The sequence below is a fragment of the Podarcis muralis genome, chromosome 8 (genome assembly GCF_964188315.1).
Source record: "Podarcis muralis chromosome 8, rPodMur119.hap1.1, whole genome shotgun sequence".
In the NCBI taxonomy this organism is placed as follows: Eukaryota; Metazoa; Chordata; class Lepidosauria; order Squamata; family Lacertidae; genus Podarcis; species Podarcis muralis.
This window is the reverse complement of record NC_135662.1, coordinates 59,151,210-59,169,023: the sequence shown is the minus strand read 5'-3', so window position 1 is coordinate 59,169,023 and position 17,814 is coordinate 59,151,210. Positions and strand designations below refer to the sequence as shown.

General features: G+C 42.9%; 1 protein-coding gene across 3 annotated transcripts in view; it reads right to left on the bottom strand.

Annotated features, from left to right (window-relative positions):
• Positions 1-534: 534 nt before the first annotated feature.
• Positions 535-17,814, bottom strand: part of MBOAT1 (membrane bound glycerophospholipid O-acyltransferase 1) — a 29,089-nt gene continuing 11,809 nt past the window's right edge. For 2 of the 3 annotated variants that reach the window (XM_028737594.2, XM_028737595.2), the window contains 10 exons: positions 17,388-17,483; positions 14,996-15,051; positions 12,425-12,479; positions 11,679-11,862; positions 10,486-10,678; positions 6,590-6,693; positions 5,771-5,835; positions 3,786-3,918; positions 2,372-2,523; positions 535-1,657 (listed from right to left, as the gene is read on the bottom strand). In XM_028737594.2, the coding sequence (XP_028593427.2) occupies positions 1,519-1,657; positions 2,372-2,523; positions 3,786-3,918; positions 5,771-5,835; positions 6,590-6,693; positions 10,486-10,678; positions 11,679-11,862; positions 12,425-12,479; positions 14,996-15,051; positions 17,388-17,483 (1,177 nt within the window). In that variant the 3' untranslated portion in view covers positions 535-1,518. The remainder of the gene's footprint in view (positions 1,658-2,371; positions 2,524-3,785; positions 3,919-5,770; positions 5,836-6,589; positions 6,694-10,485; positions 10,679-11,678; positions 11,863-12,424; positions 12,480-14,995; positions 15,052-17,387; positions 17,484-17,814) is intronic. The other variant, XM_077933235.1, reaches the window with a different exon arrangement.

The following is a 17,814-nucleotide window of genomic DNA, read 5'->3' as shown; positions in this document are numbered from 1 at the left end:
CTTTGTTCGGCTATCATGAAATAATGAATGCAGGCAACATTTGAAAGGTTTGTAGTATCAGGAAAAGATTATGGAGTTCAGTGGCAGTGGTGGTGGTGGTGGTGGTGGGGAGAAATCACCCAAGCTCAGCATAGAAAACAGGTCAAACAGGAAGTGTTCTGGAAAAGCCTGTAATTCTCTATCAAACCCTGTCTAGCCCACATTTCTCACCTTGGTCTATACCTGATTTTATATCTGTATGGGCAACCACAACCAGCCTGCTCCATGATCTTCCCTTTCCTAATGCCTATTTCCAGTCACTCAGCATGCACTTTGTTTGTTCTAGGTTAATGGTTCTTATGGTAATTTTACCAAAGAGGACCCACCCATGTAGGTTTCCTTTTTGCAGGGAGGTACTGTCTATGTGGGCCCAATGGTCCCCACACTTCTGGACCATGAATCACAAATTCTTTGCAGCTTTTGGTGCATCCAGGAAACCCACCCACAAAATTCCTTGCAACCCACCATTTGGGAATTACTGGTACACACTACAAGTTACTTTTCACCTTTAATCGTTTTATATGGGGGTGGGGGAAGAAAAACATTTTGATGCTTAGGGCACCCATCTGCTAATGTCAAGGTGGGCGTCGGGGTCAGGTCAGCCATAACTCACAAGATGTCAGTGAAGTTAATGCTTTATACAAAGAAATAAAAAACAGCTCAGGCTGAGTCAGCATGGCAACTCTTCCCAGTAGATCCTGCCTGAATGAGGCAGTTGTGGGGAGTGAAGGTCTTCCCACATTTGCCTAAGTATCCTCCTCCCATGGGACCTTCCCAAGCAGCCTGAGACTCCTTCATCTTGTCTCTCTTTGCTCTGCCCTCTTCATTCCTCTTTGGGGGGGGGGGGGTGAGACTCCCTGGCTTCTTCAGCAGCCTGCCTGATCACTGCCTCTTGCCTCCCCGCCCCCTTGAGCCTCCTTTCCTGCCTCTGACTCAGGACTTGTCTCTGCCACGGCCTCTCCCTGCTCACTAAATCCTGTTGCCTCTTCAGCTCCCGACACCTCCTCTCCGCAGTCTGCTCCCTCTTCTCCCTCTGCCCACTCACTGTCATCTCACCACCAGTCCCCTCACTCTGAGCCTTCTTCCCCTGGGGGTTCCCTTGGGGGTTCCCCAGCTAGTGCCCACCCCCACTCCTCTGCATCTAGCCAGTCCATGACAGCTAACCTCCAATGATTATCTTTCCCCTACATCTCAAAAGCACTGGATAATTAAGATTAACTTTAAGAGATGATAGACGTCTGCAAGAATTTAAATACATTAAAGACACTCCATTACTCTCTTTAGTTTACAAAAATATATATTATCTTCTCCCATCAAGGATGTAAACATTACCCAGTAACAAGTCTTAACTGGTAATCAGTCCATATCCTTTCTGTCCATTTAAAAAGTTTCTTAAATTAAGCCACTGCAATGGTGTATTGCTCGTACCCATTTTTCCAGCGTCTCACAGAAGAGGAGCGACAATTCCCTTTTGAGGTATCATTGTGCGTTCTCGTTTATGTCAGAGTTGTGCGTGCCTTGAAGGGGAAGCTGCTGCCTTTTCATGTGTTTTTGAGATCTGATTGGAAGGACCAGCAACACAAGTACACATAAAATGTGCATATGAAAGTACAGTGACCTGTAGGGGACAAAGAAAGAAGTAGCAAGGAATATAAAGCAAGTGGAAGTCAGGTTAAAACAACCTATAATGATAAGTAGTGATTGCATTTCACTGAGATGCAACATACTGGGTTGTAGCTCTTCCTGGTCTACTAAAGCAAAGTATTTTGAAAAGGGGAACAGACCATTATGCCTCTCAAAGCAACAACTCAGGATTTCTAGAAAGTGCCCTGGTCTATCTGCCAAACCTAACCTTGTACGTTTAGGCCATGAGCTGGAGATTTAATAAGTCTACACTCCATCAAGAGTTCAGTTTTAAATTTTCACCACATCCTACTAACAAACATTCACATGGAACTTCCCTCAGTGTTGTTCTGCACCCTTCTTCCATCTACTCAACAACCTGCCATCGCCATACACTATGAATTTTAAGGGAAGCAACAGATATAAAAATAAAATTGCTGAGTGCACTTTCCAACTTGGAATGAAACAGATGCATTGCCCCTTCTTATTCCTTTCAAAGTTCCGCATCAAAGGCCCAAGTATACATTTCAAATATTAACTGAGCTTCCAAAGGTGACACAGCTAGCAAATATATCCAGTTTAGCTTTCCTTCAAAGCATGGTAAAACATCACCCAACATGGACCAGGCTGGCAAATCTGAAAAAGTTATGGCCTGATGCAACCCCAAGATTTTTTTAAAAAGCAGCTATAATAATAGGTGGTGGCTTACTTGTATAATTTAATTGTAGGCTCAACAGCTAGCAGAACAAATGGTGCAACGGTGTAGCAGACAGAGAGCTGAGTTACCAACCAGGTCACAATGTCATAGCCCGTTTTGAGAGGCTTTGGGGAGACGAAGAAATGCCGGAAATTGTTCCTGACCTTTAAAAAGGCAAAAAAAAAAAGTTTAAAGGCAATCTTCACATAATGGCTGCTGTCCTATCCACTTAATCATGATGTGGTCTGGTATACCAATAAGGAATATTTGGTTTCTTCTTTCCTCTTACTAAATAAGAAAGAAGTGTCTCAGCAAGAAACTGAGGAGAACAGCAGCTGAACAGACCTGGAAGAAGTGGCTTGGGCTGCAGTCCTATACACACATATTTCCTAGCAGGCATGCATAGGATTGCATTGTAAAGTACAAAGATTCAGTAAAAGATATCTCAAAAGGCCAAAGCCAATGCAATAATTAGCATACAAACGAATGCACACCCACCACCCCAAATTGTACAGTCAAAGCAGAATACCAAGCTTACATAAATGTCTGAGAGCAGTCACAGGAGAGATGACAAAGAGAGGGGAACCATCTAAGCTACCACAACTACCAAGAACTGCAGTCAAATCCTTCTCTAGTTTCTGATTCTTTAGCAAACACTGTTGTCAGGTTTTTTTGGTAGGAACATGTTGATGATACATGATTTCCAAGAAGTGAATTTCCTTTTCCTTTTGGACATCTTCCCATCAAGCAATTACAGTGGTACCTCTGGATGCGAACGGGATCCATTCCGGAGCCCCATTCGCATCCTGAAGCGAACGTAACACGCGACTGCACGTCTGAACATGCACGGGTTGTGTTTTGGCGCTTCCGCACATACAAGTGAGGTCATTTTGACCATCTGTGCACGCACAAGGGGCGAAACCTGGAAGTAACGCGTTCCGTTACTTCCAGGTCGCCGCGGAGCGCAACCTGGAAACGCTTAACCTGAAGCATATTCATCCTGAGGTATGACTGTACAATTAAGCCTTTGCACCCCGACTGGTCCTGCCATGTACTACATGTAGGGGTGGGGTCTGAAGCAGGGAGTCTCTGTATACATATTTATAACCAGGCACAAGAAGCCTACATGAATGCAGCGGGCTCCCTGCTTGAGATCTCCACCCCACCCAACACACAGAGAGTGGTGGGAGGTTGACAACGGGGGCAGGGATAGCAAGCATGGCCCATAAATAGGTCAGTGTGAGATAGCTCAGAAAATGTGGGGTTTCAGACAGAGGCAGGTTGGTATATTCAAGAAAACACTCTGAAAACCAATAGGACTCATGCCCACAACCATGTTCCAATGACCTGAAGAGAACTGAGTGTGAATAGTTACATTTCAGATTGCACCCATTTTTAAAAAATAAAATGGAAAGGAGATACATACTGCTCTGGCTGCTAGTGTCATAAAGATCCCAGTGACAAATGTAAAATAATATCCAGGGTAGACGCCATGCCAAACAGCTGACAGAAGAAACGTTAAAGCTGTAGGGTACTGAGGAGCTCTATCATAGCAGACGCTGGGAAGAAAAGCAAAACCAAAATAATAGCATGTGCAGACAATACATGGATTGCATCTCAAACGCTTTCGAAGCTGACTTCGTAACTACGCCAGAAGGCAGGCGTTTCAAAAGCACACTTCTATGAGAGGACAAAATTGGCTTCCCCAGGATGGCGAAGCAGCAACCTTGGTTTCCTGGCAGAGGGGTCGCTGCTGCTTATTGGGAGGTGGCCAGAGGTGAGGCGGCAGAGAGGTCAGCTTGGTGTGGGGGGACTGGCAGGGACAATGCAACACTTCTGCCTGGCACTGTGCCAGGCAGACCTCCCTGCCACCTTGCCCCTCCTAGTAACTAGCAGCAGGAGCCCCACTGCTGGGAAGCATCTTGCTGCAGCTCCAACCCAATGGGTGAATCGCTTCTGAATAAGGACAAGACAAGCTTCAACTAGCGTAACCTGTTTTCATGGCAGTAAATCTTCAGATTTTATAATGCTGTCATTTCTCTACCCCAGATTTTCATACCTAGAGACATCTTAAAGGGCATCTTACATTTTAAAAGCGTTAGTCCATAGGCACCCAGAACATATACTTTCCAGACACAAAACTCCCATTTGGATTCCTTATAGTTTGGCCCACTTTCCTTGCTTTAACTCAATGGAGTGTTTTGAAAAAAAAGAAATTCAAAAGAAGTATTTATGACAAGTTTCTAGATTTTTGGCAGGTATAGATTTTTATATTTTTGCAGCAGAAACACACACACACACACACACACACACACTCTTTCTGATTATGTTTTTAAATGTAAGTCATGAGTGTGTCTTTTAGAAATCCAAACAGGTTTTATACATGCCAAACCAATGCTATATATACATTACTGAACAGAACTATTTTCCATGGGAAGAAATTTTGTTGTGTGTCTGTAGGCATGTGGAAACAGAATTAATCACTTTCCAAATAAAGGCTTTGTTGGGGGGGGGGGGAATTGATGTAAAAATTCAACCTATTTAACTCAGGCACACAGAAAGCAGTGGTGACAGCAGCCCAAGCTGATATAAACAAAGCATTAATTTTAATTTTATATCTTGCCTACCAGATCTGAAAAGGCACCCCGAGGTATCTTAAATATAAAATCACAACATGAAAATTAAAATCTTAAGCTGCCACATCAGCAACCAGTTGAGATAGCAGCAAAGTCAAATGCCTGACCACACAAGGCGGTATTAACCAGTTTCCAATAATGGCAAGTGAGCAGGCCTGCTAGGACTCCTTGAAGAAGCCATTTCACATGGAAGGGTGGCACTAGCAGGAGGGACCTGACCTAGGAATACCCAGTGAAGAACACACGTCTTACCTAACATTATTGGAGTCCTAGAAAAACATACAGGGGAAGGTCCACCTAGTGCAACAGCATTGTCTCTTTTTCTTGCCCCTTTTGCTCCATTTCTTCTGCTCTGAAACTTGGGAGACCCCCTAGAGCCGATTATGAGGGTGTACAGCAGGGAGAAAGAGAAGCTGGAAGTCCATGTAGATGAGGATCACTGGATGTCTCCCACAGCTGACTGAAAGATTTAGGGCTCTTGTCCCACTGCTTTATCCCGGGGGGAAACTGCTCTTTCTTTAATGCTTAATTGGAGCGAACATTAATTCAGGTTTCTCCCAGATCGACATTTGCACCGATTTAGAGCTAAAGAGTGAATTTTTCCCTAGGAAAGGAATGGGGCAAGGGGGAAACCGCTCGGCCCTATGCTAGAGGGACGAGCCCTTAGTGTAGAGATAGGCTTCAGTGACAAGTGTTAAAAGCCCTGTTAAATGTATGGACAGATGGGGAGGATTATCAAAGCAGTGTAAAAGCACCTTGAGTACATTGCTCTTACCGTTTGAGCCAGGCAGTGGTTTGGATATTCCAGTTTTCTACATACATTTTAAAACTCGTTGCCATCTAGGAGAGAGGAAAGCCCCGCACATTACTGGTCTGCGTTCACGTTAAAAATGTCAGTCCAACTCATCCTCACCCATTGGATTCAAATGCTTTGCCTGTGCTTCTTTTACCACCCTAGAACTTTGAAGCCTGTAATTTATCTTAAGTAGTACACAGAGATGAGGTTTGCAATTTATTTTAAAAGATAAGAAGCATAACCTTTTTACACCAGCAAAACCCTAGATGGTAAATCCAGAGGCTAATGTTTGTTTTACAGCACAATTCTAACCATGCCTATTCACATATAAGCCAAATTAAATTCAGTGGGCTTTACTACTAAGTTAGGATCGGAATCCCAACTGTTTGGATTCTCACAAAACATATTTCATTTAAAATAATAATCCCTTGTAGAGAATTTATCAGTATATTTTTTTATGTGAAGGGTGAGATTACTGCTTTTTACAACAGAACTGTGCATAACAAGAAGCCCTTGCTGAAAATGTCATATATTTGAGTTCAAATTCTTCAAGTTAACAAGCCAAGGGTGAGACATGGTCATGAGGTTCTATTTAAAAGCAGCAGCAGCCGCCGCTTTTTGTGGTTTTACATTTTTAAAATTTAATACACACACCAAAAAATGTTTCTGATAATCTAAAATACAAAATAAGTTTTGTTTGCACGCATATCTGTGTAGCAATAAGAATTTTTCACTGGGTGTAATGATCTTATCAGGCTCATGCTATTCCTTTCTCATGATGTTTTCTTTTAAACTTACCTCAATGTTCCTGATATTCAAATTAGACAGAAGGTCCCAGTGGAAATTGCCTGTCTTGTCAACACCACTGAACCCATAGCCAGCTGCATTGTTGACTGCATCTGCTATAATTGCAAAATACAAGAGTCTTAGGCTGAAATCCAAAGACCTGCTTTATGCATGCCCAAGGACTTTGGTGTGCCCAGTGGGACCTTTAATTCCAGCACATACACATACACACACACACCACAAAGAGACTACAATGCCATATGAATTTTCTCCTGGTTTAAAAGAGCCTTCCTTTGTGGCATGGAGAGCTGCTGCTTGAGCTCTCCATGCCACACACTAAGATTTATTTTTAAAAACAACAGGAGCTTCAAAGCCCCTTTGGGTATTTGGAACTAGTCGCAGAACCACAGAACTGTAGAGTCAGAAAGGACCATGAGGGCCATCTAGTCCAACCCCCTGCAGTGCATGAATATTTTGCTCAGTGTGGGGCTTGAACGCATGGACCTGAGATGAAGAGACTCATGCTCTACCAACTGAGAGCAGAAACAGTGTTCACTGGAGTAGAAGCTACAATTTCATCAGAGTAATGCATAAAATGTCAGTTAACAAAATGACTACCTGTGTAAGAACATCATAATGAGTTGAATCCAGAATAAATAAGTTGGAACTTGGGTCCCACTGAAATCAACGCGAAAAGTTAACAATTATGAAGTTGAGTGGCTTTGATTGCAAACAAAAGTTCAAGTTACTTTGTCTGGACCAGTGACATTTTATTTAGAAACTCATCCCACTTTATTTAGAAATTAAGAAAGTAATGCAAGAACATATGAAGAGCCTCCTGGATCAGGACAATGGCCAATCTTGTGCAGCTTCCTGTCTGCATACTGGCCAACCAGATGCCCGTGGGAAAACTGCAAGCAGGACCTGCTCCCCACACCCCTCTGTGGTTTCCAGCAGCTGGTGTTCAGAAGCATTACTTCTTCAACTGTGGAGGCAATTGCAGAGCCATTATAACTAGTAGCCATCGACAGCCTTATCCTCCATGAATTTGGCACTACAGTCATGAACCCAATATTACAGACTTCTTTTTTTGGAAGACGCCTGTGCATAAATTTGTTTTATGTGTGTAGATCAGTGCACGCTGATCAATGCACAGTCTTCACAGTAAGGCCCTACAGTGGTACCTCGGGATACATACGCTTCAGGTTACAGACGCTTCAGGTTACAGACTCCAATAACCCAGAAATAGTACCTCGGGTTAAGAACTTTGCTTCAGGATGAGAACAGAAATCGTGCAGCGGCAGCGCGAGGCCCCATTAGCTAAAGTGGTGCTTCAGGTTAAGAACAGTTTCAGGTTAAGAACAGACCTCCGGAACGAATTAAGTACTTAAGCCGAGGTACCACTGTATTCTGATGGCATGAGTATTGCGACCACCGGTAGATTCTTATCTGCTGCAGCCTTCACAGCTGTTGTAACATACTGCTTGTTATCATCCGCCTGTTCTGCCATTGAGGACTTCTTGGATCATTCTTTGTCTAGCTCCTCCCCTTTGACCTTACTGCCTTGGGTGACCCTGCTGGGAGTATGAGACTCCCAATGGCTTCGCTCATAGGGTCATGGGAACGTGCAAGCCTATTCACCACAACAAGGTGATGATGCAGTGAGTGACCTTCTCTCACTGTTCAAACCCTGTTTACGGAAGACAATCTTATTCGGCTACAAGTGATTGCCAAGAAAAAGAAGATTATCGACTTCTGCTACAGCATCTCTGCCTCTGAAGAAGCAACTTCAAAGCTCTGATCGCCCACTGATTAAAGCCACTTCACTGCAGCTTGCGTTAGCAGAGCACTTTTGAAGACTGGCTTCTTAGTTTCGATTCCAACTAAAGTTCAGCAGTTAACATTAGGACAAAAATGAACTTATCTCTCTCCCGCCCCCCTTTCATGAGCAGAGAATTCAGTAATTGACTCTCGCACAAAAGCATGCCTGTCCTACTTCACAAGCAAGAACTGCTTAGCAGCAGCTATATTTGATCAACAGGCTATTCTGTGTCACTAGATAAAATTTGTTGAGAAAGCGAGGAAAGGCCACTGCTGCCCAAATGATATTTTGGTGTCCAGGAGGAAGAACAACAAGAAGTCTTGCCCACTGCTATGCAGAAGAGGACGCTGCTGTCCCCCAAAAACCACAATGCAAAGCAAAATGTTGTTTACAGCCCTGGTTGTTCCAGACACCCAATTCTACATTTTTGTTTCCAATTTAAGCAGCTATTCTCCAATGTCTTCTCTTTTCTGCACAAACCTTTCTGTGCTGCACTGCACCCTGCCTGTGGGATTGCTCAGATGTGGACTGCACAGGTGGAATTGTGGGTGGGAAGCGGCAGATGTCCCTGGCTTTAGAAAGTAGGGGGGACTGGGAAACTGCTGATCCTTTCCAACACACACTTGGAATTAGGGATGGGTGTCAATTTGTCAATTTCAGTCTCTCTCAGTTACCCTTTTCCCCAGTCTTTAAATTTGGTTCTCCACATTATCCCATCAACTTGCAAATTTCATTGAAAGAAGTCCTTATGAAAATTCAACCGTATTTTATTGCACGTTTCTCCTAATACATACATTTTTGCAAATCAATGTTTCCTAAAGTAACGCATTTTTCTATGCTATTTTCACTATGATAGGCCTTTTTATGCAAACTTTATCCTAGCACATGATTTTTTTGATACACATTACTTGAAGGGAGAACAGTACTGCAGAATTCAGAGAGGTGACAATTTCAAAGGATGGCTGTGAAATAATTATTGAGATATGTCCCATATATTGGGACTTTTCCATGCCTTATATTCTTTACATTTTGCTCAGACTGGTCAACATTTGTGTCTCTCTAATCACAATTTTTGATCATGAAATCTGTTGGGGGGGAGGGGCTTCTGCTCCATGTCCCATTTGTGGGAACTTGTACATTTTGTAGTGCCATGGAAAAGTGACTTTTTTTCCTGAAACGTCTACCTACGTAGTGCTGCAGCAATGAAACTGCTAGCACATTTGCAAAGCTAAGCAGTGTCCAGGATGGTTTTGAATTGCATTGCCAGTGGGGGTTGAACTAGATGACCCTCAGGGTCCCTTTACAACTCTACAGTTCTATGGTTCTGTGTAATGCCCTCCCTTCAGATTGTTGTGATTTAATGGTTGTATATGGTATTGTCAATGTATAGATTGTAGCCGGCCCTATGATATAGGGCAGGTTAGAAACCAAGGGTGGGATTCAACAAATGAGCCCCACTAGCATAAGCCAGTGCAGGGGCTCCTACTAGTGCAATGGGGCTTTCTCCCTCTCTCCTCCCCCCACACGCCCCTACTTGACTTGGGAGTGGGGTTGGGAGAACCCACAGAACAGCACACGGAGGAAGGAGAGGGGGGATTGTTCTGTCTGGCATGCTGAACAGCTTGCGCTGGCTGAACTATTTTCCTAGCAGTTTCTGCCATCCCTCCCATGACTACAGTGGTACCTCGGGTTAAGTACTTAATTCGTTCCGGAGGTCCGTTCTTAACCTGAAACTGTTCTTAACCTGAAGCACCATTTTAGCTAATGGGGCCTCCTACTGCTGCCGCGCCGCCGGAGCATGATTTCTGTTCTCATCCTGAAGCAAAGTTCCTGAAGCACTACTTCTGGGTTAGCGGAGTCTGTAACCTGAAGCATATGTAATAACCTGAAGCGTATGTAACTTGAGGTACCACTGTACTTCTATTACCAATACCCTAGCAGCAAGAGTAGCAATTCATCACACTTGTTCCATGAGTTTATATGCGCAGATATAGCCATGCTATCTGAATGTCTGAAAAGAAACATCACTTCAACCTCAAGGGTGTGTATACATTTTTTTTAAAAAGAAGCAGTATATCAACCTTACCGAGTGTCCATGCAAAGTAGTATTTTGGCTTTGAAGCTTGCATGGCAACATATAGGAAGCCAAGTCTGGACCAGAACGAAGACTTGCTGATGAACTGGTTATCAACAAGATAAGTTGCCGGGAAGCTCTTGGTAAGGGTCAGGAACAAAAGCAAAGATACAAGTGTGATGGAAAGTTTGCGCAGCACAGCTCCCTAGAAGAAGAAGAAAAAAATGAGTGCCATCAGTGGTGAGAGAAGGCAAAACGTTTCTCCCCTATAAAATACTCAGAGGTAACTGGCCAATGAAAAGTATCACCCATTGCTTACACGTACTATCTTGCAAAGAGGAATTGGTAGCACAAAAATGGAGTGGTTCATATTTAACCCCGAGACTAATCACAAGGCATGTAAGAAGTTTGCAGCAGTTGAGGGTGGGGGGCATTGTGCACAAAACCATAAGCTCCCACTATGCACTAGTGAAGACAGTGCAGAGCACAGCCACCTTCGTTCACTGAACACCATTTTGGTAATAATGGTGTTCCACTTAGGAGTCGTTCGTTCTTGCAGAATCAGTGCCAGGATGGGTACAGCAAATATTGCTTCAATAACATTACTTTCTTAGACAGGTGCACCCCCAAACGAACAGGTGAAATAAGCATCTATATCCCTGGAAACTTGCTTGACTTCAAGCATCTCTTGGCTGCTGGGATCTGTGCAGACACTAGAGGGGAGGAGTTTACTGAAAAGTAGATCATGGCATGTTAGAAAAGAGGATGCTTGACCCAGAGAAAGCAAGTCCATTTGTCTTGTGAGGTCAGATAGCTTCTGTCTCCCCCACCATCTGATTACCCTTATATTTGGCTTCCTAGGAGTTCAAAGCAATGGCACTTTGATGATGATGTCATCATTATTTTATTATTTGTACCCTGCCCATCTGGCCAGGTTACCCCATGACACCACTGTTGGCCTGTGAAAGTTATGAGTTTGGACAATTAAGACGGAACAGGGGAAAGTTACAGACGATTGTCAAAACGTTGAAAGCTGCCCCAAACTGACACAAAGGAGTAGAGTATGAAAATATATTTTTTGAATTTATGTCCCATCCTATCAAGCAGCTGAATAGATGAAATTAAAAAGTATTTAACTTCAGCAGCAACTGCTGCAAAAACAACTGAAGAGTTTGAAAGTAGGTTCTTAGTACTTTACAACCTACCACTGGAGAAGGATCAGGGAGTCCATTGTGACCTTTTTGCTTCCAGCTGACTTCTGATAGCTTCATCTGCACATGTCTCCCTTCGATGAAAGCTATGTAGTCCTTGAAATTGCTGCATGGGCCAGCTATGATACTCAGGAAGTTGAGCTGATAGCTCAGATATTCTAATAATGAAGGCCTTGTTCTACCAAAACAACCACACAATAATTATTTCAAAATCTGATTTAAAAAAAATATGTGGGGGAATCGTAGATGGTTTACTCCTTTAAAAGTATTATGGGGAGCAATTCTGAGCGTGGAAGAAGTTGGGTTGAACACAAAGTCACTGTATTTCTATGTGCTTGTTTTCAGGGCAGTGTGCATGTGTTCAAGCTACTTCTGGATCAGTCTGTCTTTACTCAAAGACAACAAAATAATATATACACAAGACACAAAGTTGATATGACACAGGAGATCCATGATCAGAGCCTCTACTAGGCATGGATAGATGGGTCTATTTCTGGTCTATGTCAGTTTTGCATGTGCTCACTTATAAATTCATTCCATCCTATTGCCACATCAATCAGTGTTGTTGCTGTTTTTCAGAAAAGCTACACATAGGAAGAACTCCTGCATATTAAGTCACAAAATGAAAACTTCCACTTAAGTTATTCTATATAAACACACAGAAACAATACCATCCAGGTGTGGGTTTTTTGGGGTGGGGTGGGGAGGGTAACAGTTCAGTAAAATAGATGCTTTCTTACTTTATAGCAAGCAGGTTTTGTTCAGCAGTTAGTTCTTCAGCTTTCCGGCCTATTCCTAGCAAGAATAAGTGACACAAGAATCAAATCACATGTTGGAGGACGATGGGGATGGTACATATAATTGTCAAATATGCTGCTAGTGTTAGCAAGTATATTAATAAATACTGTATGTTTTCACACATTTATTCTTGGCCTCTTCTCCATGGCCTACTTTCTTACATCAGTTTATTACCAAGTTAAGAAACCTCCAACACACACAAAGGGCCTCACCAATCAGACAATTTTCCACCCTTGGCAATGAATGCATGTTTCTTTCTGAGTTGTTTTGGAAGATGCACAAGTCCTTATTTCCATGATTTTAGTTTTTCTTCCATCCCCACTCTTAAATAAAAACAGGAGCAAACTACTGCTTAGTTCTGTACCCAAGTGGAGGGGGATGGGCAAATGTTTTTTGAGAAGCAATGTGAGATAGGTAAGATTCCATAAATGTGACCTAGTTATCGAACCAAGCAAGAGAATCATGACAACCGCCAGGATCTCTATACTAGACCACAAACCTGGAATTTAGCAGATCTGGTTACGAAGCCTCAATTCTCTTCTTAGAAAAAGCAGCAGAGCAAAAGTTGGTGGGTGGGTAGGTGGGTGTTTCAGCTTTCCTTTCCTATTCTTAATTCCAAGCAAAGGCAGCCAGACTAACTGCAAAAAGATGACTTAATATCTTGGCAATTTCAGCATAAACTTTCAACTTTTCCTAAAAGGTTGCCAGTGTATATTTAGAGAGCTTTGTGCAGAAGACACTGGAAGCCCCTTTGTTTCTGTGGTATCACTGTACCGGCATTTGCTTTAAACAGAAGTTGCTTCATGTCCACATGGCAATGGTTCTGTGACATTGCCGCTACCTTCCCTCAAGCACAACCCTTTCCTTTCCCCATTGGCGGCTAATGGATTGAAGTTGAATCCTGACAAGACAGAAGTACTGTTTTTGGGGGACAGGGGGCGGGCTGGTGTGGAGGACTCCCTGGTCCTGAATGGGGTAACTGTGCCCCTGAAGGACCAGGTGCGTAGCCTGGGAGTCATTTTGGACTCACAGCTGTCCATGGAGGCGCAGGTCAATTCTGTATCCAGGGCAGCTGTCTATCAACTCCACCTGGTACGCAGGCTGAGACCCTACCTGCCCGTGGATTGTCTCGCCAGAGTGGTGCATGCTCTGGTTATCTCCCGCTTGGACTACTGCAATGCGCTCTACGTGGGGCTACCTTTGAAGGTGACTCGGAAACTACAGCTAATCCAGAATGCGGCAGCTAGACTGGTGACTGGGGGCGGCCGCCGAGACCACATAACACCGGTCTTGAAAGACCTACATTGGCTCCCAGTACGTTTCCGAGCACAATTCAAAGTGTTGGTGTTGACCTTTAAAGCCCTAAACGGCCTCGGCCCAGTATACCTGAAGGAGCGTCTCCACCCCCATCGTTCTGCCCGGACGCTGAGGTCCAGCGACGAGGGCCTTCTGGCGGTTCCCTCATTGCGAGAAGCAAAGCTACAGGGAACCAGGCAGAGGGCCTTTTCGGTAGTGGCGCCCGCCCTGTGGAACGCCCTCCCATCAGATGTCAAAACGATAAACAACTACCTGACATTCAGAAGACATCTTAAGGCAGCCCTGTTCAGGGAAGTTTTTAATGTATGATATTTTAGTGTTTTTTGGTTTCTATGGAAGCCGCCCAGAGTGGCTGGGGAAACCCAGCCAGATGGGCGGGGTACAAATAATAAATTATTATTATTATTATTATTATTATTATTATTATTATTATTATTATTATTTATTATTATTTTGAGGCGAGATGGCCAGAACCATACACAGTACTCCAAATGTGGTCTCCCACCATGGATCTGAATAACAGCATATGATATAGACAGCTTTATTTTCCAACACCTTTCCTAATGATCCCTAGCATGGAATTTGCCTTTTTTTTCACTGCGTCAACATCTTCATCAAGTTACGGTATCTGATTATAAGGTTTCGTTCCTGGTCCATTGCTGCCAGTTCAAAACCCATGAGCGTATATACGAAGTTGAGATATTTTTTTGCCTCAACATGCATCATTTCACACTTCTTTACACTGAATTGAATTTGCCCCCCCCCCCATGCATTCAATTTGAAGAGGTCCTTCTGGAGCTCTTCACAATCTCCTTTTGTTTTAATGAAGTTGGCTTGGAAAAACACAGAAATAAAAGAGCAGAGATTGTAGGGGAAGGGCTGAATCCATTGTCTTGCAGAATGACATTTGCTGTGCAACCGAACTGCCCACTTCCTTTACTCCCCCTGCACCTCCCCAAATCTGTTTGGGCGAGTTGGGGGAACGAACCCTGAGCAGATTTGGGGGATGAGAGGGAGAGCAAGTTCCATTGCGCCAGCAGCCATGAACACAATGACTTCCTTGGATATAACCTACAGGAGAGGTGAATGATAGATTGCCATTCCATTGTGTGGGATAAGAATGAGCGAGATATTGCAGTGATGTGAAAAACCCTAGTGTGGACAGGCCCTGGGCTGGAAAATGTATCTTTTCTTACCATCATGCACTTGGAAGGCAAGAGTAGTGATCTTCTGTATTACAATCATCAACGGACTATAATGAAATACAGGAAAACAGTGTGCATCACATGTTGCATGGTACAACATTTGACTACATATTTTCACATTCTGGCTTAAAGGAGCTCAAAGCCATGTACTTGGGAGTTATCCACATCACAACAGAGAGAGGTTTGGAAAGATCATCCAATGACCTATCAATCTGAATGGGGACATGAACTTGGGTTTCCCTGGCCCAAGTCCAACACTCTATCCACGATGCCATATTGCCACATGAACTTTAATACCAAATAACACCAACTAACAGGCTATATAGATCACTTCTACTCAAGCATGCACTGGACTACAATGACTATTATTTTAACATTTTTACTGCAAAGTATTACACATTTCCTAACTTGGTGTACTGCACTTAAGTTGACAGAAGTATTCACAGAGGTCTTTGCCACTTAAGGCACAGAAATGCAATTAAATATGGGGCATGAAGGAACTATTAAAGGACAATGAAGTAAATATGAATGCCCTTAATCTGTCCTTAATGGGTCTTCATGCATCAGGTCTTGACTACGGAAATGAACACTTTACAGGGCTTGAAGACTGTTCAGAAAGTGTAAGTCCAATGTGGGGAACCTTTGGTTGTTGTTGCTGAACGTCAACTTCCATTAGCCCCAGGAAGCATGGCCAATGGTCAAAGATGATGGGAGTTGTGGTTCAGCTACATTTGGATGGTCAGAAGTTCTCCACACCTACTATGGTATAGACCAGAGTGGCTTACCTCCTGGTGGGGTGGACAAAGAGACACAACAATACAACAAAGTGTCTTGTTGATTTACCCATAGTGTTGTTTAATGCTTTTTCCTATCTTTCCAGTGTTTCATTGCATTCTTATGTTTGTTATTGTCTTAGTCATATTTGTAAATGGTGCTGAAAGACTGGGGAGGTGGGTAGAGCTATTTGGAATAGGTAAATAATATGTGCTAGCTCTGAACAGTCTCATACACATTGTGTGGTGCAAATACCCACATCCTCAATTAGGAATGAGATAGAAGCACACACAGGAGGGAGAATACCCCACACCTTCTGACAAGTCGCTTGTATGCTGTTTACAGCTGACCACAAGTTTGTGCACAAATGTCTGAAAGTTCTCCACTACTTTTGGAGGCTCCCCTGTGATTTAGAAGCCTGATTTTCAGGGCACTCACTTGTTTGGGGAGTCTCAATGAGTAGCAGAGGTTCCTTGCTTCAGAGCCTCATGCATAAACGCACAGACAATTGTAAACGAAACACAACTGACGTGCTGTGGGGGTGGTGTATGTTTACATGTGAACAATTCAAAAGCACTAACATTGCCCACTAATCCGTATCTGAAACAGATAATAAGGAGGTTTCTGATTATGTGTGAAGACCTAACAGAGGCAAGGCTCCCCGGCTGGCAAGGAATCTGAAAACAGATCAGGGTGCTCAATCACATCAGAAGCCACTGATTATTCCTCTGAACCACCACCAGTTGTTATCATTTGAAAGCAAACATGCGAGAAGTTCAGAAACATTAAGAGCATGCATAGAAGAGAGCAACTCACCGACACAATTCTCTTGGCATAAGAGAAGACATGCAGTTACAGAGAGAAGTAGTAGTATGAATTAAATGCAAACACCAACATGTAGAATATATCGACAAGCAGAAACAGTGTTAATGTTTTAATATTGAAGCAAGTAGAAGCCAAAAACAGAGAAGATAAAACTGAGCAATATGCAAAACTATATTTTACTTTATTCACAGGTTCAGGATTGAAAGTAATCATGCTGTGCTTGACCGATTATTTTCAATATGATGCCTAACCTATTTCTACCTCTGCCCAGGTATGTTCATTTAAATCTTTTGGACTTAAACGGGGTTTGATATGTCCCAAGTGAACTGTTAGAGCAAGATGGCAGAATAATAAAAGCAGTACAAGATTGTCTTGTCCACAAGAATAACTGTCAGACATTGAAACACATTGGACCTCTTATACACCTCAGTAAATGTCCATGTTGTGAATTGGGGGAGGGCAGTTAACCTGTATGCCTGAGTCCCCTTCTAATTCTTGGATCCAGCAAGGATGCAATTGCTGGAATAGCCAGGCCAACTTCCTGGTGAGATAATGGTGAGTGTGGGCCGTTAACATAACAAAGAAAGTGATTTCTATGTATTATTGAATACAAACATTTTAATATTACAAATTATTTCCTCTTTCTTCCATATCCCTATTCCCTTGTGTTTTTAAGACTGTAAAGTCTACAGGCAGGGATTGTTTTGCTTTAATTAATCTGGGTTGAAGAGGGGCCTGCAAATACTCTAAATAAAAGAAATAAATAACTTTTACCACTACTTACCCAGAGAAATCTGTAGTGAGAATACCATAGTGGAATATGTATATCCGGCTAATGTGGCATAACGTGAGATATCCCATAGCTACCATAAAAGAGTACCTATAATCGTAGACATTTAATACACAAAACATAAGTCTTACCAAGAACAACTGTAATAAAAAAAAATCCTCAAACAACTGACACCCAACCCAACATGTTGATTCTGCCACATCAAGGGGTTTGGGACTTTAAAGCTTAATATGTAGCATCAAAAGGTTGTCTAACTAACACTTGCAAGTGCATATCGCTTTCATAGAACTTCCTACCCACTAAGTACATCCAAATACAGTGGTACCTCGGGTTACATATGCTTCAGGTTACATACGCTTCAGGTTACAGACTCCGCTAACCCAGAAATAGTGCTCAGGTTAAGAACTCTGCTTCAGGATGA